At 36.9% G+C, this 27,110-nt stretch overlaps 1 protein-coding gene across 1 annotated transcript in view; it reads right to left on the bottom strand.

Annotated features, from left to right (window-relative positions):
* The window catches only part of Runx1t1 (RUNX1 partner transcriptional co-repressor 1), a 138,734-nt gene that overhangs the window by 2,277 nt on the left and 109,347 nt on the right, over window positions 1-27,110 (bottom strand). Inside the window, exons 7-11 of the mRNA XM_026384806.2 lie at window positions 26,918-27,003; window positions 26,178-26,379; window positions 17,001-17,069; window positions 11,615-11,805; window positions 1-1,844 (exon numbers count right to left, since the gene is read on the bottom strand). The exon at window positions 1-1,844 is cut by the window's left edge and continues 2,277 nt beyond it. Of these exons, the coding sequence (XP_026240591.2) occupies window positions 1,569-1,844; window positions 11,615-11,805; window positions 17,001-17,069; window positions 26,178-26,379; window positions 26,918-27,003 (824 nt within the window). The 3' untranslated portion in view covers window positions 1-1,568. The remainder of the gene's footprint in view (window positions 1,845-11,614; window positions 11,806-17,000; window positions 17,070-26,177; window positions 26,380-26,917; window positions 27,004-27,110) is intronic.

Raw genomic sequence — 27,110 nt, 5'->3', positions numbered from 1 at the left:
AAAAAAAAAGGAAAAAAGAGAAAAAGAAAAATTCCACTACTACTCTATGCTACAGCTAACATTGGTGAAATGGCTCTAGCATATTTAAAAAGTTTGCTCAGGGGGGAAAAAAAAAAGCATGCCTAGGGAGTCATTGTGACAGTGCAAAATACATTTATGTACATCCCTCTTACAAAAACACCAATATGTTAGCATTCCGTGAAGCATGCTGGTTCTCAGGAAAAAAAAAAATTGTATAAGAGAGTGAAATAGCAGCTCCGAAAGATAGCTTTTTTCTTTTCTTTTCTTGAGGACAACCAAAAAGATTTTTTTTTCCTTTTTTTTTTTAACTACTAGAGAAATATCACTAATACATACAGATATAAAAGCAGCATAGAAAGATACAGGTTTCTCACCAACTAGGAATAAAGAGACTAAATGTGGGCATATGGATAAACTACAATGCATCTTCACATTTGTCCAACACATTTACAAGAAAAACACCATTGGGAAACCTCACAGGACAGAAGTGTTTTAACACCAAGAGAACTACTAGTTTTTAATTAAAAATCCAAATAGGGTGGGGATGAAAAATTTTGGAAAGGGGCTGGAGCTGGAGCCACCATTTTTTTAAATTATTTTTCAATATAAAATGAATGAGCTGGAATAGACCCAATGTCTTACTCTGTGGAACCTTGCAAAAGTGAAGAAACGTTGAAGGGTTATTTAGGGCAGCTGGCTGATGTCAAAGCTGCCAGAATGCTAATTAATTGCAGGCTGAGTCTCTTATGTGTGTGTGTGTGTGTGTGTGTGTGTGTGTGTGTGTATGTGTGTGTGTGTGGTGTGTTTGTATATATATATATAAAAAGGAGCCTTTGTATTATGGCATTTTTTTTCTTGCTGCTGTATTCATACATCCCACTGCAAATCATCTTTCATTTTTCATTCTGTTGACCTGGATATTATTTCTTTTCAGAAACAGGAAAAAAAAACGAACATCTGTGTCTCCTTCCAATCTGCTGCACATCTGCGCGTTTTGTAGCGGGTCTTCAAAGTTCAGTTAGCAACCCACGGACGCCATTCATCTTCTTGTTAAAATGTCTACTGCTGTATCCAATGCTCATGCCCTTGAGGGGTTTCCTCTTTTTTTTTTTTTCCATTATTGTATATAAAGAACATTGTGACTTTTAATATTAGCATTTTTGCTTTCAACAGCAATTAGCAATCTCTTGGTTTGCTGTTTGGTAAAGCATCGGTTAATGAGGTCATCTAGTTTAAAATCCCAGCTACTTGAAAATAACAGGGAGGAGGTCAAATCTAGTATTCATGTTATATTCTCTGCTCTCTTTTCAGTTCTCTAAAGAAAAGATATCTTTGTTATCCACAATAAGTCATTACGACCCGTTACTGGCCCTCTGTGTTTTACTACCGCCTCAAGATAACAGTTAGGTTCTCTCTTGCTGAAGTACTGAAATAGGATAGTTCATCTCTAAACAAACAAACAGAAAAACGACTTTGAGCATCTGAGGACGAGGAATTGGTTTCACGTTGGTTGTGTTGTCTTTCCTCCGACAGTTCTGAGTCCGTGTCTAGCGAGGGGTTGTCTCTATGGTGGAAGGGGTCCCCGGGGTGGTCGACCTCGGAGTGGCTGCTGGTGGTGTGTCCATCGGGCTCCCGGCCCCGCTGCTGGGTGTGACAGAGGAGCTGACTGCCGGCGTGTCCCCCTGCTGCGGGGCCTGCAGGGTCTGTCCACAGATGTGGTGGTGCTTTTCCCAGTCTTTGTGCTGGCAAAAGGAGCCACAGTATCGGGCTGTGTTACAGCCACTGCAGGTTTCACTTGCTTTACGGCCACAATTCCAGCAACTCTAAAGGAGATGGCAGAAGAAAGGGAGATCCCAAATGAATGCATGGTTGAGGCAAAAGTCTGATAAATACATTAGACAGTACCGTGCCCAACTATACCATTGCAGCTACACAGCTGGAATGCAAGCTTTAGGTGTATGTATGTGAATCTACGAGCTGAACACACAGAGGAGGCAGTGTTGGGTGAAATCATCATCCTAACTTTTCTGCTATCATTATAGCATCCAACAAAGTAGAGGAAGAGCCTCCTTTCAACATTAACTCAAAAGTCCTTTCTTTTTAGGCTTGGCTCTCTTCACATCTAGACTATTCCCTGTTCAAATATACTAACCAGCAATTTCTATATACTAATTGTTGCCCCTTTTAATACTGGTACCATGATGGTACACACACATATACCATCTTAGACAGAAGCAACTTCCTTCCAGACACTAGCAGGAATCACAAAGGAAACACCAGACATATGCACTGGACTTAAGGAAATACAATGGAGTATGACAAAGGAGTCAATTCCCGCCTCAATCCCAGGCTAGACAGGGTGAGGCAAGGCACTTGTAACCTCTCTGTGTGTTTAGTTCTTCCACTTCAGTTGTTAGGTGTAACATAACCCAATGCGAGGATGGTCTTAAAACAATCCCCTTCACCTCAGCAACCTGGAGAGCAGGATCCTTGGTTTGTTTTTGCTGATATAAACATCAGTGCCTCACCTATCAAGTAGATGCTGGATTAATAACTGTAAAATGAATAAATCAGATGAGGCCTAATGATTTAGTTTTGAAAAAGTGAGAAATTCTGAAACCAGATAAATAACAATTCTCATTGCATACAACACTTTCTGACTGGTGCAATTCCTTTGCAACTTGAGGAAGTTCGAAGAGCAGAAGAAATTGGGGCTCATCTGTGAGTGGGAAGAACTAAACGCTGACCCTAGAAAGTCAGCTGCCCATCTCTTGGGTGGTATCTTGCAAGATGTCAAAAAGGCACAGATGAGATTGCTTCAGACTCTAAGATGAGCACCTCGTGAATCAAAGCACAGAGGTCAGAGAGCGAAGAACACCTATCTGGTACAGATCTTAGGGAAGTTAGAACAATGGGTAAGGGACCCTTTCAGAAGGGGACTGAACCTCAGAAAGCTGACTTTTAAAATGTTCATTTACATGGTTAAATGTCCCTAGCTCCTTTGGTACTACCAATTCCACTGTGAAATGCTGTGCCCAAGTGATCTTAACTTTCCGCCATGCAGTATTGTATTCTTCATCTTCACTGGTTTTGACTATTCTCTTGCAAAACAAATTTCTCACTATAGTCTGGTAACTCCAACAAGCTGAGGGTATGTAGTTATGTTACAATTCAAATGAATTTTTTAAAGCCCTGATATAGATAAGTGTCCCCACTGTGTTCTCTACATTTGTTTTACTTTCAACATGCTGGTTATGTGGCTCAAGGTGGGTTCATGAGCCTACTGAAAAGGACCCTGTGGGATATCAGCCCATCCCCTGGTGTGTAAGCCTTTACCATTGTGCAAAATGTGCACACAACTGTTAGCAGTCAAACCTAACTTTTCTAACACCTCGAGGCTTTTGAATACCAGAAGGCTGTGAACTCAAGAATTCCGGTTTAAACTTTTAGAAAGAGCTTAGTTCTACATTCTTATTTCTTTACCATTCAGAAATTATGGCCCAATGGGGGGGAAAACACAAAGAATTTATGGTCTCAAACTCTACCCACTAGAGGCATTTATATGAACTCAGAGGAGATCTAGAAACTTGGACGATACATAAATGTTAGAAGCAAAAATGAAGCTAAAATAATCAGTACTGGAACTTAGAACAAAGTCAGTTTTTTCTACTTGAGTTAAAGTAAATATCTCAAAAGCTGTAAATCTGTTATCAGAGGCTTCATTATCATAACTAGAAGCCCTCTTTTCCCAAATTAATTCCACTGCAATGCATGGATGATGGTTCTACAATGATGTGAATAAACGTGGGCCCGATGCACCCTTCCAAGCAGTGAGATAGGACACTTCAGCGCTCTGAATGAAGTTTATTTCCCTGAGGTTTAACTTTTAGAAGATTGCCAGCTGGGTTCTGGAACAAACTCAGCAAATAAGCGATATTCCTAAATTACATCAGAAAATCCCAATTAGAGAACAGAGACCCAAATCCAAAACAATATTTTAAGGAAATTAAACATCTAATCTGAGTCAAGTGGCTTCTTTAGGAAATACCCTGGTGTGAGTCCTATCCGTTTTTTTGGCAGCGGCACATTTTGGCAGACACAAGGGTGGTAACTGCCCAATACTCAATGGCTCCTTCAGATTGAAATCAGATGTATGCAACATTCTCAATTTAAACTGATTAAACACACAGACTAAACCAGGTAATTACAAATGCATGTGTTGGGGAGTGGAAAGAGGAGACAGAATGGGGACTTCTTTATTTTTTAAAGTGTTTCCAAAGATGGGAACAATTTTACAAATAAAAAAAAAGTGGAACTGTTCCAAATACAGAAACAGATGTTTTGGATCCTGAAGCTGCTGGGAATTGAGGCTTCTTGCCTAGCATTGCCTGGTTCTGATCCAGGATTTAAGGGCTCTGGCTAGTTTTACCTCTAGTTCATTCTGATGTTGTTCGATTGTATTCATTTACCACCCACCACTGGGACAAAACAACCTTCGGCTCTAGGAAGGTACGACAAAGAACAAATTAAATGATCTGATAGGGGGGAAAAAAGAACCTTGCATATTTTTATTGCTCTTGACACAGTACTGCAATGAACATGTAGGGAACTTTAGCACATGTTCAACTAACAAAAATTTCCAAGTGCATATTCCTTTTTAAAAACTCATTAGAAAACTGAAGATGCTTTCTCTTAATATATTTCTCTCAGATGGCTTCACTGCATTTCCTGCTTCCTCCTGTAGGGCTGATGTCAGACCAGGGATACTCAGCCTCTGAAAAGTCACAATCCTAGCAAGAGAGGACAGTGCAGGATCCTGTGAGTACTCTAAGTGGGATCATGTTAAGTTTCCAAGCTTTCTTCAGCCCACAAAGGTGGAAGCTACAAATTGTGTCTATAACACACAGGGGCAGAGCCACAAAGGCAGGTATAAAGGTGGTCAATGACTAATCGAATTTTACATGTTTCAGTACCTGCTTTTTATAGTCAGATTAGTAGACCCTAGTAGTTGTTTTATTTTAAATAACTGAGCTCCTCTTTCAAGGTTCTCAGGAAGGATGCCAGTGACTGAAATCACCGCGACAGTGTGTAAATGTTCAGAAATACTCTTTTTACAGTACATTTCATTCCCTAAACTCATGTGCTTTAGAGTCTATATTAGACTATATTAGTCTATATTCCTTTTCTGGCATAAAGAATATTTTCTTCCCTATCTGCAAGACGAGAAGAAGTCATTTGGCCAAAGCTGGACTGTGACTCTGAAGAGTCTAAGGCTGAACCCAAACCTCCCCTTCACTAAATATACTAAACACAAGGCTACATATGGACATAGAGGTGATAGACCGAATCTTCTGGATGCCATAGCTGCATATCAAAGATTTTTGACTCTTTGTTTCCTATCATCAATTCTTTTCTGCTCCAAAGAAAAACATTTCCTTTATCTTATTTTTGAAACATAGAATGGTCTTTCTGTCCTACCAGAAAAATATATCCCTTCAAGTTCTTACTGTTGAAAAGGACAAGAGATTTTTCTCCTGAATTATTTTATGTTTCTCTAAGTCTGACACTGAATCAATGCTCAGTAAATTTAAGTGGAAGGATTATAAATTTAAAATTTTTCAAATGTAAAGAACTCTACAGAAGGCAACACATTGACTTAAATGCACACTGAAATCACATTATAAACTTGCATCTCACTTTGACAATTGAAAATCACTGTCACATTCATTTTGTAGCTCAAGAAACTGAGGTCCCTAAAACTTTCAAAGTTAAAAAAAAAAAAAAACTTGCTCAAAGTTACAAAGATAAGAAAAGATATGGCCCAACATTTGAGTTCTTTAGGTATTTGGACTGCAAATCAAATTTTCTTTCCAAAATGCCATATTTTGTCAATTTCAGATTTTTTTAAACATATTGTTGGAACAGAACAGATCTGATGGGCCCTTAATCCCTGAAAGTGGATGAAGGTTGGACCAGGAAATTGGAGACATCAAGGACAGATGTCCTGGTGCGTAATGGAAATGGCACAGGCTGAGAACAAGGCTAACCTGTGTTCCATTCCAACTTCATCATTTAGTGGCTTTGGAACCACAAGGCAAGTTCCTTAGACTCCTGGAGCAACAGTACCTATAGAGCAGAAATAAGAACTGCGCAGGATCATTCAGGGTCATGTCAGTGCTGAGCAGTATCTGAGGATCAGGGGGGGTCCAGAAGAAGTGGCAGCAGAAGCCTCATTGGCTCCTCTTGGCTCGAGGTAGAAGAAATAAGAGTATATAAACCCCTTCTCCAGGCCCTGCACCTCTCTGCCTTTACAGGAAGCTGGTGACCCTGTCCAAACTGGATGCCTTCCCCACTGGCATGACTGCTACAGGGAATGAACATCACGTTTCTTCCCTTTACTTCATAAGTAACTAAAGCATTTTTACCTCCATCCTCACCATCCTCAGACTTTCTAAAGATTAATCACTACTGAGCACTTCCCCATTCCTCCTTTTTAATGTTCCTGATTCTGATTTCCAAGATACTGAAACTCTCTTTCTTGTACTGTAACTTCCTCTTTATTTCCCTCTAAGTAGTTCTCAAAGGGGGAGGGCCAACCAACACATATCCCCCTTCCTTCCTCTGTGCTCCCTTATCAGATCTGATTTCAACCCTCAGCTGTAAGTGAATGACTCCCAAAACCGTTTGTCCATCTCATCTTCCTGAGCTGCATTCTCTCAATTCCCTGCTCTGGATGGAGCCCCACCAGGATGCTCCTGTAAGTCAGTGTTCCCTGCACTTGACTCTGGAGCCATTCACTGGTAACGCCCACTCCCAAGACTTGAATGTTTGATTGCAAACTGCTCTACAGCCCCAGCAACCACTACACAAAGAACTCTACAGAACTCTACAGTCTTGACTTCTAGTCTCCATCCTGTGCTTTCTTACCTCATGGTTACTCCTGAATCTCCTCAGACCTTTCCTATTAGGATCATTTCTTAACCGCCCCCCATCTATCTATCCCTCCCTCCTCCTCCTCCCCCTCCCCCTTCCCCCCCCCTTTCTCCTCATTGATCAAGCAAACTTTTATATATTAAATACTTGTCATCTAATGTCTATCCCTCAACCACCTTACAAAGTGGGTCACAAACATTATCCTAGTTTTGCAGGTGAGAAAACCAAAGCTCCAAAAAATAAGCAACTCAAAGTCAGTCCAAGGCCTGTTCTTTGTCCACTACCCCATGAACACCTATGGAATCAAACAGCATGTCTTTTAATAAATAAAGCCAAAATATAGAGAAAGCTAATGCTGGCATTAAATTCCTGGTGAAACACATATTTCACTATAAAAAATACAGAAAGTATCATACTGCTTAGGTTCTGTCCCAAGTACAGAGTCATTCTAACTTCGAGTAATAATAATTATTAGTCTATAAACTGAAATAAAGCTAGGAAACTAGGAAGAGATAATTGAGCAGAGTCCAATGAAGAAACAGATACACTAGTGCACAATTGGAGGAAAATAATTCCTACTACTGCCATGTGACTATTAAGAAGGTAGCTTACAAGGCAGGCAACCTGGGCTTAGGACAGCTCACATGTACTGACTGAGATGCTGAACAAGTGACCTAATCCCTTCAAGACAACTTTCTTAACTGCAAATTGAAAAAACAAACAAACAAAAATAAAAACAGCTCCTTACTCTGTCAGAGCTGGTATGAGAAGAAAGAGCTAAAGTATATGAGGTAGCTCTGTATCACACCTGGCACCGGGACAGAAACTTATTGTAGGTCTTCTCATTTCATCACAGGCAAAACAAACTTCATAGAACCGTTTTTAACCCTGCTTCTGACCCCCCCCCCCATTCCTGGTGCCTGGGATGGACAGCCAGTTCACAGGAGTGGTCCATCCCAGCAGGAGCACCCTGTTTACTCTGAGAAGCATCCCAGTTTGGACGATAAATTAAAATGGGTCCTCTGTCCCTCACAAGTAATACCCCTGTGTTAGTCATGCCTGCTCTGGTCTTCTCGGTAAAACATTTTCAGCTCTTCTCTCCTCTTTCCATATTTTCTCTATCCTATGCTGCCAACTTTTTAGAACCACAGGTTTTTCTAAGCATGAAGGGAATGACTAGTTCCTTTTTATGTGATGTGAAAACTAAGGTACAGGAGGAAAGCTAAATGCAGAAATTACAGAGAGAAGTAGTCAGATGTCTATACTTAAAACAAGCAGCACACTGGGACAGAACTCTAGTGTTCTAATTCTGAAGCACAAGTGCTTTCTCAAAGTCTCTATAAAGACCTTACAAAATACACACATACAAAATAACATGTGTATTTATATCATCTACATGTATTTTTTTGCAGATGTGAATTATATAAATTATACACCTGATCATAAGAGGTGAGCTAATGACTACAAGAGGTGGCTTCAAATAAAGAGGGGGAAAAGGAGAAGGGGATGTTGTTTCAGGCACAAGTTTAGCATATACTGTCTGAAGGATGACTGTGGAAACTTGAATAAATTAAAATATGCAAAAAAATATGATTGTGTGAAATATGAGCAGATAATAATGCCTTGAGTTTTCACTCTTCAAACACTATATAATATTGCTGTTAAAACTATTTTTTAACAACTAAGTTAGGCAGGTGAAGTGAAAGATGACTCGCTCAAGAACCCAAGATGGCAACAGAGCTGGGCCACAATCCAGTCCTGGGGCACTGCCCTTGGATTCCTTCTGCCACAGAGCAGATGATCATCCAATCAGCTGAACATGGCCTTTAAATGTTGTGACCATACAACATCATCCAAACCAGGACACCTGAGAGTAGAAGGAACCACTCTGAGCAGTTACATGAGGATGACATGTATAAACTGGGACTGGCCTACTCAAGCCAGGATGCAGGGCCATCTTGCTGTTCACCTTCCAATGCACAGCCCCAGTTCTCACATTCGACAAGATGAACTACTTAAGCTTCTGTGCTCTATTTGCCCTTTCCAGTAAACAGAGAAGACGAGTCTAGCTGGATTCAATAATTGATTAGAGCTTTTAAACGTTTTTAACTGATGTTGCTTATGCACACACACAAAATGAGCAAAGGTTGTCTTCCCCAGCACCCTTACACCTACGTTGGGTAGACTGAAGCCAGCAAGTTTGTGAAAGTGGTTCAAGTAGAGTCAACTGATGTATGTACCCTGAACTTCTTTCCTGACAAGCACATTTTCTCTTGCCCATTCTACCTCCTGGGTTTCCAGCCAGCACACCCAATTTTCCCCACCCCAGCACCACTACCAATCATCTTCATCTACCCATTGTCCTCCTGAAACACTGAGACAGTCCCTCTTTTACATTTCCTCTAATCTCTTGCCACACTGCAGTCTGAGTGATCTTTATCAACACCTATCAGTCACAGGGCCATCATGCTTCCAAAGACCAGCAAAGCTTCCTTTCCCATCCTCTCTCTTGTCCCCTGCACATGCCCACCGCCCCAGGAACCATCATAACGTGGTGGGAGGTGGGGAGGGCAGCTGTAAATCCAGTCTTGATTAGCTTTAAGCACTGGAAGCCTTCACTTTAAACTTTATTATGACTCTTACAATTTGGTGATCCAACTCTCCCATTGAACTGTTAACATGCATCGGTGACTTCTGTACCCTCAGTGCCAGCAATGTCCCTGATATATAATAAAAGCTCAGTAATTTGTTGAAAGAATAAATGGATAAATGAATGTAGTTTAATTCTATATGTAGCAAATAACCTACTTCCCTGGGTAGGTCACAAAAAGAAGGTCTATTAATTTCTGAATGCAGTTTTTAAATCAATAGCTGTTGCATTTAATGGGCATACATATATTTTTTCGAAGCAATTACTATCATGTCCAGGTCTTTTTTTTCCCTAAAAAAATGAATCATTCACAACGTATCTAAATCACAATGCTATGTGGGCTGAATTTGGGGTTGAATGGTTAATATTTAAGATAAATCCTGAATTAAAAAACAGAAATTAGGTGAAAATTCTAAAATGTCCTGGACTAGGACTAACAGATTCTCTTTACTTTTGGGGTTCAGCCATGATTAGGGCACTTTCTTCTAGCCCAAGGAAACCAGAGTTTTCTGCTGTCCAGAAAGAGCCCAGGGAACTGTTTAGACTTGAGATCTGTTCGATACAACATATGACAATGATAAAGACTGTTGTCAAAATCATATCTTTTCTGCATAGGTTTTAGAATAAAGACACAAAGCTTATAGCTACTGAAGAAATACAGCATATTATTGTGCAAACGTAAAGACTTACTAATTCACAATTTCTTCTTAGACATTTGTCTTTAGATTTTAGGGACCTACAAAAAAATGCTCTTAACAGCCCTAAAACATTCATGTGAAAGTGATAATATCTGAAGAATGACAAATGTGCCCTACAATGTTACTAACTTATACAAGTTCTCTTCAAAAGATGCTAATGAATTTTTTCAAAACACATAAACACAAAACAAAGTCCTTATATATCTTAGCTGCTAGATGCCAATGAAATTGAATTTCTGTCTAGTTTAATTCGACAATGGAAAAGTCAGCAGTTAAAGGGTAGATAAACTTTCCTTTGTCCCTCTCTTCCTGAGAAACTTTCAAATGTTGAAAATCAATTCCTTTTGTCCCCTTGTTATTCATCTGCTACACATTAAATAGAAACTCTGGGCATTGAGTGATTCCCGCAGGGTCTTTCATCTACAGAAAAGCCTGGTACAAATTAAATTCTTACTCTCTCTCACAAATTATAGATATGTATTGTAGTAGACCATTGATTTATCAGTTCATGCCTTTGCAGAGTTCAGCTTTGTGAGACTAGTTAATTGTAGTCTTTTATCTAAAGTTACTTTAGGGTTGAGGATTGTGATGCTGTATTAATTAACATGGAACATTTCTTTGCTCTGATTTATAGGCTATATTGTAAAAAGTACCTTGTTACATTTTAGTTATTTACTTCCTAGATCCTTGAGTCATTCATACTATGTTGAGCCCATATGTGTCTATGTGTATGTGTGATCATTATTACATGGGAATTATACCAAATAATATTATTTCTAATAGCAATGTAATGACCATCATGGTTATGACAAACATTATGAAAATACAGATTGTAAAATGTTTTAGAACTCTTTAGCTGATGCAAATATCATTTTATCATTAACTTTAGGCCTAATAGAACTAATTTGGATTCCAGTGCTGCAGTAGGTCTTTGGAGACCATAGCTTACAGAACACAGCTCTATTAAATCCCTTTAAGGAGGAAACAATCAATACACATGTACACATGCGCCTGGGTGCACACACGCACAGAGTTGGGTTTTGAGTGTCCCAAAGATGGGAGGTGAAGCATTTCACCTTAATCTGATTATCAAACATTTTAAAATCACTTTTGGCCAAGAATTTTTCCTTAGGTCTTTAATAAAGAAACAAAATTTGACCAGTTCTTGGTCAATTCCACAAGTGCTTTCTGACTTTCCCAAATTGAAATTTTTTTCCTAAAATTTTTATTTGTGATCTCCTGGATTGAAAAATGAGCAGTTTAGTTAGTGAAAACTGTAACGCTCACTTGGAAGCTCTACCAAATGTCTTACCTCACTCGAATCCTCCTGCTGATTGATAACCGCCAGTGCGTCCTCTGCCGCCTGCCTCTTGGCTTCTGCCACTGTGCGCTCCATCTTGGCTCGCTCCGTCGTGATCATGTCGTGGGCTTTCCGCTCAGCCTCAGACACGGCCTTCTGCAGCTCTGTCATCGCCTGGCGCTTCACCTCATTGACGGCCTCCTCTGTGTGCCCATTGGGCAAACCAGACAAGAGAACATCTCTCAGTCCAGGATCTTGGACACTGATCCCTTTTTAACAGAATTTTATCCAACAGGCATGACTCTCATCCAAATTATTGGGTGGTTCTGGCTAAGAAAATAGCAGATCTTTGAAATTCACTCAGGAGTGAGGATGTTTCCTTAACTTGTACTTCTGGGAGTATTTTTGAAATGCTTATAACATTGCTACAACTTTTCTACCAAACCAACGTCTCCAGAAATGAATCTGAGACCAGTGTATCACCAAGTGCAAGAACACCCACAGAAACCTTCCTGGATCATTCAGATACATAAAAAAGGTAGTCCACAACACTAAGATTATATAAATATAAAATGTTCACAGGTAAAGTTCTCAAAAAACAACAGAGAAAGAAGAAAAAATTACATGTATCCAGATATGAGTGCAAATAATAATTTTGTTGGCAAAAAATACAAACGAGTGAAAAGGTAATTTAGCAATTAATACAGACCTTTTAAATCAAATCGATGAAACAGATGATCCAGTTTTCTTTAAGTCATTTTCTGAGTAATATAGATGTGCTTTTATAAAGCACATTTATAGACCTAATGATAATTTTTTTTAAAAAATAATCTCCTATGTTTTAAGCAGTTATCCACGGATTTCATCAAATCTACACCATGATGGTTCTGCATAACCAACTGTTGCACCAGCAAACATGACTGAATCATACACTACAACCCAAAATGATCAGGCCTAAATGCAAACCTGCAAGGTGTCAAATCAGCTCTTTTTTTGGCTGTAGTAAGGGTGCAAATACTCAACTAATGTATAACATAAGATTGACAACTAAAACAAGTAATTTCCATTTTAAAAAATTAACGAACGTTCTAATTAACAAGGGAAAATATCCTCCTCCTGAATTAGTTTATCTAATTTTCATCTTTATTCAAAGCAAAATGACAATGATTAATTGAAAATTTTATAAGCAGTAATTATTAACTTGGCAAACCTAGTACCAATTAACACTCTATTAAAACTAATTATGACATGTTTCATTCAAGTGTTTGCACTTAATTGTTTCACCCACTTAAAAACCACCTTAATTAAATGTTCTGTTTAATTAAAAACATAGATTCCTAATAAAAATGTTTTACTGTAGATTAAAAAACATAAGAGATGTTAGTACTCCCTGGATTTCTTAAATTCCTAAGGTTTATTTTGCATATCTGTAGCCCATGATGTGAGAACCATCAGAAGCTCCCTACTAGTAATCTGCTGCCCTGACTTTTGTAGCTCTGTCACTTTGGCAGCATCATATCTGAAATACTTTCATTTGCAATTACTGTCCACTAGGTTTTACCATCTAAAGTATAAGAGAAAGATCCAGACTGGAAATATTAACCAAAATATGTTAAGCCTTTGTTAGTTGCTTCAAGGTATGTGACTAAAATCTGGATAGAATCAGGGTATTACAGACAGATCTTATAGCATCTTCTTTACCAGGAGTCGAAAGATGCCTTTATTACCCCATCTTAAATGACTCTGGGCACCAGGGAAGGACTGCCCTTCTAACTACACAGCCAGGGTCTAATTTAGTTTGAATATTCAAGGTGAATTAAAATTCTATCTAAGTGGTAATACAGGACAATAATTTTTGCTTACGATCAAAGCTGTAGCTTGACTAATTGTATATGCAAATCAGGCAATTTATATTTAAATTATGCATTCCTATTCTAATCCCACAGGCATATACAGATCAGCAAAGAGAATTGGTAGGACATTTGCAAGGTGCTTGAATATTTATTACCAACTGCAAACATTCTCTGATCGTTTAAAAAGAAATATACTGAAGAAAACATTCAGTTGCAATTTTAAAACCATCTTTATGTTAGATTATTTTCCAGTTTTATAAAGATCCTTTGTAACTTCTGAGTTACATTTGTTGTCTTTGCTATTGCTTTTAAAAATACTACTTTTCAGGAAAAACTGATGTGTTCAACATTTAGTAAGATTTCTAATCTTTAAAAATGTGCAATATTAATCTGTATTATTGGAGCAATGTGCAAAATCTGCATAGGGTCTGTAGATGAAATATAGTTCAGTATTGGGCTGGGGTTGTGGCCCAGTGGTAGAGTGCTTGCCTAGCATGTGTGAGGAGGCACTGGGTTTGATCCTCAGCACCATATAAAAATAAATAAATAAAATAAAGGTATTGTGTCCACAACTAAAAAATATAATAGTGTAGTATCAATGTTCATGTCCTGATTTTGGTAAATATTCTATAGTTATGTGAGAAAGAATATATTGTTCTTAGGAAATAAACATTAAAATGTTTAGGGTAAAAAGACATTGAATCTAAAACTTATTCTCAAATGGCTATATGTGGGCATACACACACACACACACACACACACACACACACACACACACACACACACATATATGGTAAAGTGAAGAATCTGGGTAAAAGCTACAAGAAAAATTTTTATATACATTTATACATTTTTGCAACTTTTATGCAAGTTTGAAATCACTACAAAGTAAAATGGTATAAAAACTGTATGATACAATTTCAAGCACAATATATACTTTTTGCAATTATTTTCCGTGTAAAAGGATGCATTGCTAGACTGCATCACACTTAGAACATTTTAGAGATCCACCACTTGGGTATTTTTCAAGTGCTTTAAATTTTATTTACTTTTGCTTCAAAGACAATGTGTAGTACTTTCATTGCAAAGACACACTTAATAGGTTTCTTCCTTTTTTTAAAAAAAAAAGTGTTTTTGCACAGCAAATTTTAGAATCCTAGGGGAAAAAAAAAGCTTTCAAATTTTAACAAGCTGAGTGCAGATGTCACATTATGCCCTTGGTGTCTTCTTCAGGTTGGCTGTCTTGACCCTGAGAACACCAGTAATGTCTTTTAAGAAGCATATATGGATATTATAAGCAGATGGATAGTATAAGCAGTTATTGGAGATTTCCAGATAAAACTGCTATCCATACTTTAATATACTCTCTAAAATTTAACATGCACCCATAGAAAACTACTCCCAACCACTACCACTGTTCTTAAGTGGCATATTAGGGGCACTACTGTGAGAATATGAACTTAATCTGCACTATTAACAAATCATCAATGATAGCCACATCTAAAAATTAAATAATCTAAAAACATTTTCTCGATGATTAACCTGTCTTAAAGAGTGCAGTGACACAACAGGAAAAAAAAAAAAAAAAAAGCAGTGTTCTTTTTCTATTCTTTAAGTCCGCCAAACAAAAAGTGCATGAAGACTGGGTTCAGAGACCCACAAAACAGTGAAGAAAAATAATGGTAGATTCAATAGATTATAACATATCAAGTAGAAAAAACACTGATTAAGTAGAAAATACACAGCACAGTTCTGAATCTGCTTCCAATTGCTCACCACTTATGGTAGGACTTCCTTTGTGCTTAGCTATTCAAGTTGACTTTCCAACAAAGGTGGTATATTCAGAAAAATCTGTTCTCACTTAATAGCAGTCTAACAAAGACTTGAGCAGGTAATAGCACAGAAGGAATTTGGATTACACAAGACCTTACTGTCAACTTTTCTTTAAGAACTATCAAGAATTTAACTTAAATACACATTAAGTAAGGGGAACAGGAAAAGACTCTCCCCTCTCAACATAAAAAGTCATCCTTCTGCTGTCCAAACGGCAATTCTTTATGCCTCTTACTTGAATAAGATGCACTGTCAGCTTAAAAATGGAGAAGAAAAATGGTTAGGAGGAAGACGTAGCAACTCTCTCAGGTATCTGGCATTCAGCATATTTGAACAACTTGGAGAAATCATGTGACTTATTACCATAAATCAGGTAATACTATATAGGTAAGCAACATACACATTTTAATATTTAAGCTGAATGAATCTATCTGATTTGCATATTGACAAGCAAGAGAACGTTCTTAATCTAAGCTACTGAACTTAGAGTACTATCAGATTTTAAAACTTCTTATCCCACTTATAAAAACTGGTATTTCAGCCAGGCATCCCAGCTACTGTTGAGGCTGAGGCAGGAGGACCACAAGTTCAAGGACAGCTTTGGAAACTTAGTGAGACCCTGTCTCAAAATAAAAAAGACTACAGATGTGGCTCAGTAGTAGAATGCCCCAGTATTACAAAAATAAATAATAATACATAAATACTAAAAAACTGGTATTTCTTAGAAAATCTATATTTGGATAAGATACTAGTAACCAGATATTTGGCAAATTGCAGAGAACTACAAACACAGCTGAGTCAATCAAAACCCAAGGGAAGTCGTTTGTACAAAAAACAACAAATAACCTTTGCCTTGATTCTTCCATTAGTGCTATCACCCCTACATCCATTTGACTCTGCACAAATGGCATTTCCCATTTTCCCACCTCAAATGGTCTAACAATTCTAACAGTTGGAGTTACAGCAGCTTAGAACCTAGTCAGGTTTTATGCAAGATTTTGTGCAGCTGGAGTTTCACAAAGATTCTGCCAGATCTGAACTTCTTTAAGCCCAATAATCAGTTAAGGGGTCGGGAGAAGCTTTAAATCTACTACAAAATATAGAGCAATACCTCTCAATGGAAAGCAGACAGTGCATATGGCAAGGAAAGACAGAAGGTTAGCAACTTTTGTCATTCAACTTAAAACAAAATTTAGCTCTGATCCATGAATATTAACTAGCACAAAAGATCAATTTTAAAGCTAATTGTGAACAAAAATTCTTAACACGTTCCTTAACAAGTCAACTGATTTGATGTGATTTTGTTTTTGAAGAGCAAAATGCTGAAGTATGCAATTTAATTTCTTTAAACACTGGATTTTTTTTTTCATCAAAGAAAACTGCATGTAAGCTAAGACCTCCTATGCCAAATTCCAGCCTGAAACCATTATAGCTCCTGAAAAAAAGGGGTTTATAAAGGAAATATTGCCAGCCTTTCAATTATAATGGCACTAGCAGATGCTACTAAAATAAAAACTATTTCATGTTTTAATCAGGGCTGGTCTAAGAATATTAATGAGGTTTTTTTGTTTTGTTTTATGGGTTTTTGTTTTGTTTTGTTTTTGCTATTGTTGTTAGCAGTAAAGTCCTTTCTTGTCATTCTTCACATCACTGCATTAACAACTGCACACAGCTGCCAGAACACTAAACTCGTGTTTTTAAACAATTCTTACCAGCTTTCTTCCAGATCTCCTCTGGCACATATCCAGATGCAGGCCTGTGAAGGAATTCCCGATGCGCATCTATGAAGAGGGTGGGAAGGGGGTGGAGAGAAGGGAGAGTACCATCAGCATCCTCACATCCTTATACAGAGTGAAGCAAGCAATGCCCTTCTCTTGGCTTTGCTACAAAAATGCAATTTTAAAAGGTTGAACATTTCACTTCTAGAAAATACACAAAAATAGCAAGACCAATCATCAAAGCCCAGGGAAATAAGAGGGCCATTGGTCTACACGCCTCATATGCTCAACTCCAAAGCAACTTTCTTTCTTTAAAACATATGCTGTTTGGGAACACTTCTCAGATTCTCTCACTGTGAGGATTTCTATAGGTATGTTTTATATTGTTAAATAAATTATATTTTTAACTTTTCCTTTCAAGAGTCAAACTAATAGTTTAAAGAAAAAATGATCAAATGTCAGGATAATATAATTCCCACAGAGCTCCAATACTACTATCTTTCAATAAATGGTCAGCCCTACTTGATGACTAACCAGTTCTCACACCTAATTACTTCTTAAAAATATCACTAAGCATCAATATTTTTAACATGAATTAGATTATATGGATTTGACATCAGTGGAAACTAGAAAGACTCATTATAATGAATTCACAGACATTCAGTTCACCAAACAAAGCTTGGTATGTGGCTTCCAGGAAAGGAAATGATGTACTGATGACAACTTTTAAAGACAATTTTAAAGGATAAAACACTTTAACTGCTTTGCTTCTTAGGCTGTCAAATTTTAAAAGTTTGAGGAAACTCATAATAAAGTAGATATAGGAATGCTAACTTTCAAAGGAACTTGTTCACAGAAATGGCATGAACATTTTATATTTTTTATATAATGCTTGAGTATCTAGAGACATCTATAGCTAAAATCTGCATGTCATGTCTTCCATATTGGATTTTTTTTGGGGGAAGTGGGTACTGGGGATTGAACCCAGGGCACTTTACCACTGAGCTACATCCTCAGCCCCATTTTGAGACAGGGATCTCCTACAGTTGCTTGGGATTTCCTCAAATTGCTGAAGCTGACCTCGAACTTATGCTCAGCCTCCTGGGTTACTTTGATTACAGGTGTGTGCCACTGTGTGCAGCCCATACTGAATTTTCAATGAAAGCCTGTACATTTGGGAAGATTTTAGGATGAAAATAATCAACACTGTACTTCTATAAAATATAATAATTATTCAACCCATGATAAATTTCAAGTAGAACTGAAGTTTTCTCTACATTTAAAAGAAATGCCAAGTTAACAGACTGATATTTTAAAATAATACTTTATCTAATGATATGTTGAAGGTCAAAAGAAATTCAGTCCAGTATCCTATATTTTATGCAGCTACAGAACATGAAGAAAAAGAAAAAGCACAATCAATTTAGTTAAGTGTATGTCATTATATTTAAATGCTTTAAATACAAATGAGTGTTCTGAATCCAAGCACGGTATATAGTTTATCAAGTGGCTAGAACCCTAGATTATAACAACTATGTTGAATTAGGAAAAATCTATAACACTTTGGTGAAGGCTATACAGAAACTCTTCATACTATCTTTGCAATATTTTCTTAAGTCTAAATTTATTCCAGAGAGTTTCTTTTTAAAAGTTTACGTTATAATTTCACGACTACTGAATAATCAGATGGCCTGGAAATATCCATGCATTTTCATATGCACATTCATTTCCACAAAGTAAATGACAAAACCAAAAAGTTCTTTCTGAAACAATTTTCATTCTTAAAGAAAGCTAGATAAAACTGGTGCATATACAACTTGGAAATAGGACATAGTTAATTAGGTTTTTCAAGATTACCTTCTTTAGCAACTATAACTATTTCCAGAAGAAGTGCTATGAAATTCACATTTAGACAAGTACAGTAAAACAGAAAGATATACTTAAGACAACTTTTAAAGACAATTTTTAACAATAAAAGACTTAAACTTAAGTATAAATAATTGGATAAGAAAGAATAGATAGTAAAGTGTAAACACAGAAAAAAAATGCCTTTTCCAAAGAAGCAAATTTTTTTCATTTTTCAAAATTTTTGATGAAGAACCAAACTTTATTATAAGGAAAAAGAAAAATCTTTTAAAAGATTTTTTAAAGTGCTAAGTTATCCAAAGTTCATGCATAAATAATACTAATTACTAGTCCCAGGCAAATAGAGAGAAGAGAGTTCTAAAACCCAGTGGAGGTGAATTTTAGCTTTACCAACTACTATTTACATGACATTGGGGAAGTTAGCTTCCCCTTGCCTCAGCTGCCCCATGTAAGGCAAGGGCTACTTCATCTGAGGATTGAAGAAGGTGCTCCCCACAACATGCTTGGCATAGCATGTCCTATGCTTTCATTAGACATTACTTGCTATTTATTATCTTCATCATTACCATTATTTAGCAGGCTGACCACTAAGAATAGATATGTACTTGTTACCTTACAGACAAGGAAGATGAAGAAAAAAACATCATAAACCCTTTCCCCCTTCCAGCATATAACTAAATAGTACAAAACATTAAAGGAGGCAAAACCACTGGAGAAGCTTCAATTAAGCAAAATACAGGAAGCTAATTTTTGAGCCCCCACAGAATATGTCACTTCGTGATACAAATTATTTTTGCAAACTCAATTCACTGTATTTGTCCTTAGAAGCCAAAGCCCTCAAATTTCTTACACTTTTTTTCTATAAATATTACTAAAACCTCATGAATGTGAATAGCCTCAAATTTTCTCAAACATTAACATTCAGGGTTTAGCCAACCTTCCACCTTCCATGCGCTCTACAATAGACATCCCGAGGGTTCATAAGCCACACTGAGATGCTATGAAGAGTTTCACCTTGGCTGCAGCTCCATATATGTCTCATTGACATGCTGCTACATCCACGTAGACCTGAACTCCACCTGTCTTAGACACCCAATGATTATATCAATGCCCATCAGGTAAAACGGCTTCATCAATCCTATTCTGCTTTGTAAAAGAACATTTTTTCAAAATATCCAAATTTAAAGGGAAGTAATTATAGATGCACATTTTACAATATCCTCTCCAGTCCTAAGTCACTGCAGTCTTCCTAAACATCAGGTTTGACACAGAAAGCACAGTTGATGGATACTTCTCATTCTTTTTGATTCCTCAAATATTAAAGACTTTAATAGCTACAGAAATCAATTAATACATTAATTTAATATCTTTTCTGATTAAGCAGTAGCAATATCAGAATCTATATAGACAAAACTGAGTTTAAAGGACAAAAAAATTCCTGGAGTTGGTAAATAAGAGAGCAAGAAAAAATAATAATAATAAGAGAGCAAGAGACCACTCTCCTAGGAATTTAACATTTTAAGGTATTGGGGAAACTAGACAAACCCATGCAAAGCACCCAAATATTCCAAGGCTGGACTCTAAAGGAGCTAATGTTTAATTATTAGGTCTTTACTACCAATAAAATATCTGTTGCTATAAAAATGAATAGTTGTTCTAAAATGTAGTAGTAGAAACAAAGACAGGAGAATCTATGGAAAATAGTTTAAAATGTGAGACATACAAAGATCTAACTACTGAAAGATGAAAAAATTAGAGAGATGTCCATCTAAGTCAAGTTTAGTTTGCTTTGAGATGCAAATTGCTTAGAGGTGAGAGGAGAAGAGGGCCAGGGCAGCCTCTTTAAGCTAACACACATCAATGAAGAAAGGGAGGACTAAGTCAAAATGAAGGATAAAGTTATAAGGAATGTGAACGGAAAGGGCAATCTTTGATATATGGAAGAGACGGAAGATGCACTACACTTACGACAGAATGGAGACCATTGGATACTAGATACAGGAAGGGCCGCCATCAATATACATGAAGGGATGAGCTGACAGCCTTTGGAGAACCAATGTGACCTCACATGACCCAGGACAGCAATGCTCAAAGCTTGGCAGCACCTAGGTATGGCCTTCATCCTGTAGTGGGCAGAATGAGGCTGTGATCATGATAATATCAATTACAGAAACCATCAAGAGAAAGGTTAAGTGATTTCATCTTTACAAATGCCACTTGGTTTTATTTTTAAGGGTAATATGTTTAGAAATCTCAACACAAGCCTAAACCCAAACTAGAAACTAGGAACTGCTTTAGAATTCCCATCTTTAACAATGGACATACCAGGAAATAACCATCTCTTTGTTTTTAAAAGATAGACTTATTTAACAGTCTTTTAAAACCCTATATAGTTAAAGCAGAGTTTTTAAACATAGCAGGCATGTGCACTATAAAGTTAGCTGAGTGGTCATGAAATGAATTCCATGATGTGATTTAAAGGAATCAATACAATTGTATAAAACTTCACAGACTTTTATATGCAGATATATTCTGAGTAACTTGTTTGTAGTTTCCATATTCTGATAGTATAGAAGTTGAACAGTATGTTTCCTTGGTTGGAGGAAAACTATTTTTCTGCAGTCATGTGTTCTGAATCAGGGTTCTAAAGATACATATTTAAGAGAGAATTCTAATTTCTCTGCCTCTTAAGCAAAGTATCCACCTTGGAAATATTTTCTAGTTAAAAATTATCTAATAATTCACTAAAATTTTGCCATCTTGAATGCCAAACATAAAGCTCTCCTGTTTTGCTTCCTGCCATTCTGAGATTGCACAACAGGAGTACATCATGTGTACTACAGGTCAGGCACCATACTATATATTGTAGACCTGTCAATTCACTTAATACAGAAATGCCTAAGAGATATGTGTCATCTTCATTTTTACAGATAAGGAAACTGAGGCACAGTGAGATCATGACTTACCGAAAGTCACCAAAAAAGTGTGAAGAGGAACCGAGATTTCAAATCCTAATGATCTGCTGCTCAGAATTTGTACTTTTAAACTTAATGCTAGATTTCCTAAGGATTTAGATACCAATGGGAAATTTCATGATTTAATCATACGGCAAGCATAAAATTTGCCAGCGACAGCAATTCAGTGGGAGTTGGGGGCGACTAGGGATTGAACCCAGGACGTCACACGTTCTAGCCAAGAGCTATATCCCCAGTCTTACAATCCTTTGTTACTGTCATTGTGAGACAGAATCTCACTAGGCTGCTAACATGGGCCTCCAACTAATGATCCTCCTGCCTCAGCCTCTAGAATAGCTGGAATTACAAGTGTCAGCCACCACACCTGTCTCCTCCAACTAGAGCAATTTTAAAATACAATCTCCTCCATGAATTCAACAAAGTCCTAAATTGCTAAGTTTTTTTTTTAAATGAATAATCAGCTTGATTTTTCATCCCATTTCAACAATAACAACAACAAAACAAACAAAAAACCCACTATACTTCTTTCTTTGGCAAGAGCTAACCCTTACTGACACATACATGAAAGTATTTTTTTAAATTTACTTCCCTATTATCACATTTATACATTCAAAAAGTATTTTTACATTCAAAAAGCAGAATAGATGCATTCATATTTCAGAGCTGTAACTCTCAAGTCCCTAACAGTCTTAAACTCACCATTAAATTTATTTTTTAAAACCCTAATCATGTGGAAGTCTTCTTGAAAACAAAGGACAATGAACACAGATTCTAGAATAGTCCAAAGCCAGTTTAAAAAAAAAATTAAAGCAAGAGAGGGATATGAGTAGCATACTGAGAGTAAAAGGAATTAAAAGAAAAGAGCTACAGAGGCCCAGACAAACACTTAGAGAATACATGAAAAGCTAACCAGCCACAATCTATCCTTATGAATCAGGTAGTTACCACAGTGATTGAATCTATCAATTCTTATCACATTAACCTGGGTCTTTGGTGAAGTTCACAATGTAACTAAACAAATATACAAGTCACATTTTTAAAAAGAATAAATAAAAATTAGCTAATTCTGTTAAGAGTTGAATATTTAGAGTTTTCCCTGGATAGCCAATGAGGAATAATAAAAACAATCCATATTTACTATTCCAAGTGAAAATCTATTTTTTCTACTATTTCAAGTGAAAAATCTATTTTTAAAGGTCCTTTAAGATTTCAACTTGTATTTATTTAAAGAATGGGAATGACATTATGAGTTCAGTATGTTCTCAAGTGTTTAAAATTTTTTCAGAGGCTATTCACAATAGAGTTGTTATTTAATATCTGGGGAAAACTCCTAAAATTCAATTAGTGATAGATTAATCATGCTATTTTTCTAATCCCCCATACTGACTTAAGGCTGTGGATGTATTTCAACAGTGAGAACGGGTCTGAGAATAAAACAACACATCAGTCATGGAAGTGACGTTCTCCTCTGTGCAGTCCCCAAATGCAATTTTAAAATGCTAAGAATGTGTGTATAACAAACATTCCCATGCTCCCAAGTTGGGGATGTAGGTTAGGCAATATTCTGAACCAAAGATTTCTTCTACAATATATTCTGAAGGTCTCACTTGAAGCCGGATGGTTTAAGAATTGAAAGAATTAGGCTAAAAGAAATACACAATCTAATCATAGCATAACAAGATCGACATGTATATAAAAGAACAACATATCTATAACTTTATCTTAAACATGTACCCCATTAAAAACTTTCCAGCAACAGAGATTTATTAACCAATAATCCCTAATGTTTTCATAACACACTTCCATACATTCACCTTCAAAGCCTGAGAGAGAGAGCACTTTATGTAAATGACCGTATTCCTCGATTACAAACTACCTGTCCTCTTATTTACAGCCTCAACCCAGCTCCAGACAATGAAGCTCAAGGGCCTCAAGAATCAACTAGCAAGGACTCGCAGGAAAAACTGTTGGACGCCAGGACTGGAACACTGTGTAGCTCTTAAGAGTTGTGATGGTTTCTTAATAGGTAACCAAGGGTTCTGTGTCCATAAGAACATGACTGTTTTTGTGATTTCTAAACAAAACAATGAAATTCTTGTAGCCTTTAGATAATCTTAACTACGTAAATTTAAAGCCAAAGCAACTTCTCGGCTTTACCAAAACTGTGAATTCATTAAACATCACTAAAAGTAGTATAATTTGTGTACTCAGAAGGAGTAGGTTAAAAAACAAACAAACAAACAAAAAAAAAAAAACCCAAGCTTATTCTTTTGGTTCTATATATAACACAGAAACTGAATTTATCTCCCTGGAGAACATGGTGTACATCGGCATCATCAGAGTTTGTGTGTAGGAGTAGAGACTGTGTACAAAGTGGCTTATATTTGGTAGGTTAATAACAATTTAGGTATGATGTCAAATCAATTTTTGAATTTTTTCTTTTTCAGAGTCTAATTTGTAGGATTCAACTGAGGTGGCTGTCCTGTGCTTGTAACATTATTCTCTTGCCTCTCTGTTCTACTAGACCCAAATATCCTCAAGGAAGAAATAAAGAATCTCTTTCCTTCATTATGGTACCTGGTTCAAAGCCTAGTGCATAGTAAGCACTCAATAAATATGTAATAGTTCCATTAATGTGTGCCACACAGAAGGTCAAAGTGTATATTTTTATTGCTAAAATCTTATTTTTTAAGGCTCTCAATTTTTGCCTACATTACATCTTTATAAATAATATCATTTTCCTTGAGCAAATCTGCCTTGATTAACTGATCTCTGTTCATAATAAGGAAATAAAAACAAGATGTTTATTATACTCTGCTCCAAATAGCTTTGTTTAGCCCAATAATGGCTCAAATCAAACTTAATTCTGTTTTCACTGCTTGCCTTAATACAGCCTGACAAATATCCTTTTGTCTTTAAAGTCTGCTTTAGAATAATACCTGTTGGGTAAATTAAGTGGCTAGGAATCTGCCTGTTGGGTAAATTAAGTAGCTAGGAATCTTCCTTAATTTAATACTTATTAGAGTAATAGGCATTCAACACTCAGGAATTAGCAGAAATCCACAAATATAGATGCAAAGGTAACTATACTGACTATGAATAATTTTAATAAAAAGATAATGTGATCAAATATCCAGATAATATAGTTCAAGCTTTTAATTCTTGATAATCAGCTATGGTGCCAATTATGTCAAAGACATGAGTTTAAATATGCATGTATACAATAAGGTTTTGTTTTGTTTTGTTAGAGTACAAGGACTGTATTCTAACCTGAGTGAGATACAGGTAGGGAGCTGGAGATGAGAGAAGGAGGATCCACACAAATCATCCCCACTAAGTTTGTTCAAATGGTTCACACACAATGGCCAGCAATGTAAATGATGACACCTTACACTTCATTCAAGCAGAAGTTTGCAGGCCACTCCAAAATTCTAGTAGACTTCTTTCAATATCTTTGGGACTATATTCTATTTATAACCACAATAATCCCCAAACACCAATACTAAACATAGTTATGAACACTCAATTTCTAAAGCGTGGTTATATTAATAGTCCCATTACATAATGAATAAAACCATAATTAAGCAATCTAACTTAACCAGTCACAGGAAGAGAGCTACATATTCATCATCAAATTTCAAGCGGAGTAGGTAAACTATATAGCTTCTAGGTTTCTCTGTCCAAGAGGGATTTTTGAGAGAAGTTTTTTTCTTTTTTTAATGCAAGATACAACCACAAAACAAGACTGTCTTAGAGACTGTATCTTGAATTAAAAATTAGAAAACACACATCCCTGTGTGCAGTGCTGTCAAACACTGCTGTGCAGTAGAAGAATTCCCAAGAGGCCTTGTTAGAGGAGTAGAAGCCACGGGCCCACTCTGTGAGATGGGGTTTCTGTAGGTTTTGAGGCAGGGTCCAAATAACTATATTATGAAGGAGCATAACTTTTAATAGTGCAATAAAATTCTGGTTCAGTTTTGCAATTCTGTCATAAACTCAGAGTATCTCTTATTTTTGAAAAAATGTTAAAAACAGCCAGTGGGTCATAGCATAAGAAATATCTATTCAAGATTCTCATCTGGCCGGGCACAGTGACACACACCTATAATCCCAGGGGCTTGGGAGGCTGAGACAAGGAGGATCCTGAGTTCAAAGCCAGCTTCAGCAAAAGCAAGGCGCTAAGCAACTCAGTGAGATCCTTTCTCTAAATAAAATATGAAATAGAGCTGGAGATGTGCCTCAGTGGTCAAGTGCCCTGTGTCAAACCCGGGTACCTTCCCCCCACCCACATCCCACCAAAACACAAGATTCTCATCTGAAGTAAAGATACCTAATGCCACTGGGTCGGGGTTGACAGGACTCTGCTGCCTGGAGTGGCTGCTGCTACTGCTGCCGCCTTTTTTCAAGTCCTCAGCATCACTGTACCGCCGGATCCAGTAATTCAATTCTTCCCGGTCCGCTTCCTGACATCGCCTTAGTACAGTGAGTGACCGCCTTGTTTTTTCTACCATGTCCATTATGCAGTTTAACAGCTGCGTGAGAAACAGGGAGAAAGAGGTGAACATACAAATCACCACAGATTAAAGAATTTGGTGGGTAAGAAAACCAACTATTTCAGGATAATGAAAGATGAAATTGCATTCCTGAAGGATTTCAGTTTAGTATTTCTAATGGTCAGATCTGAAATTCCGACCCAACAGATGAGCATATTCAATAGGAAAGAGAAGAAAAGCAAGAGGTCCGAATGTGAATCATGACAATCATATTTACCTTCAAGGTGTTATAATTAGTAAATCTTCCTTTCCAGAATAGTAAGCCAATCACCCTTTCAAAATAAAACAGTAGCCTGCTGGTCTTTTTCCAAGATCTAAATATTTCTCTTATGTGGCTTTCACATCAACTTGGAAATCAAATCCTGCATTCTACTCAAACATTTTCATTCATTCTTTTTTTTTTCAAGGAGATCAGGAAACACAATACCTTCAAAGCATCTTTAAGCTTTTATTATATGACCTCACTTCAGTTGTTCTCAAAACATTTTTTTAACCTAAATGTTTACTGCTGTCTTACATGGTCAAGATGTTTCCATTCTTCTGCCCATTCTCTGTCTGTTAGTCTGTGATCAATCATTTCTTCTTGACGTGTGCCATGCAACCCTACAAATAGAGAGAAAAAGGCTTAATTGCCCTAAAGCATTCAGTACCCAATCTGTATGCAATCCTGCACATAGCCAGGACCACGTAGGCGATTTCAAAGATGTTAA

The sequence above is a fragment of the Urocitellus parryii genome, chromosome 7 (genome assembly GCF_045843805.1).
Source record: "Urocitellus parryii isolate mUroPar1 chromosome 7, mUroPar1.hap1, whole genome shotgun sequence".
In the NCBI taxonomy this organism is placed as follows: domain Eukaryota; kingdom Metazoa; phylum Chordata; class Mammalia; order Rodentia; family Sciuridae; genus Urocitellus; species Urocitellus parryii.
This window is presented reverse-complemented; position numbering and strand designations above follow the sequence as displayed.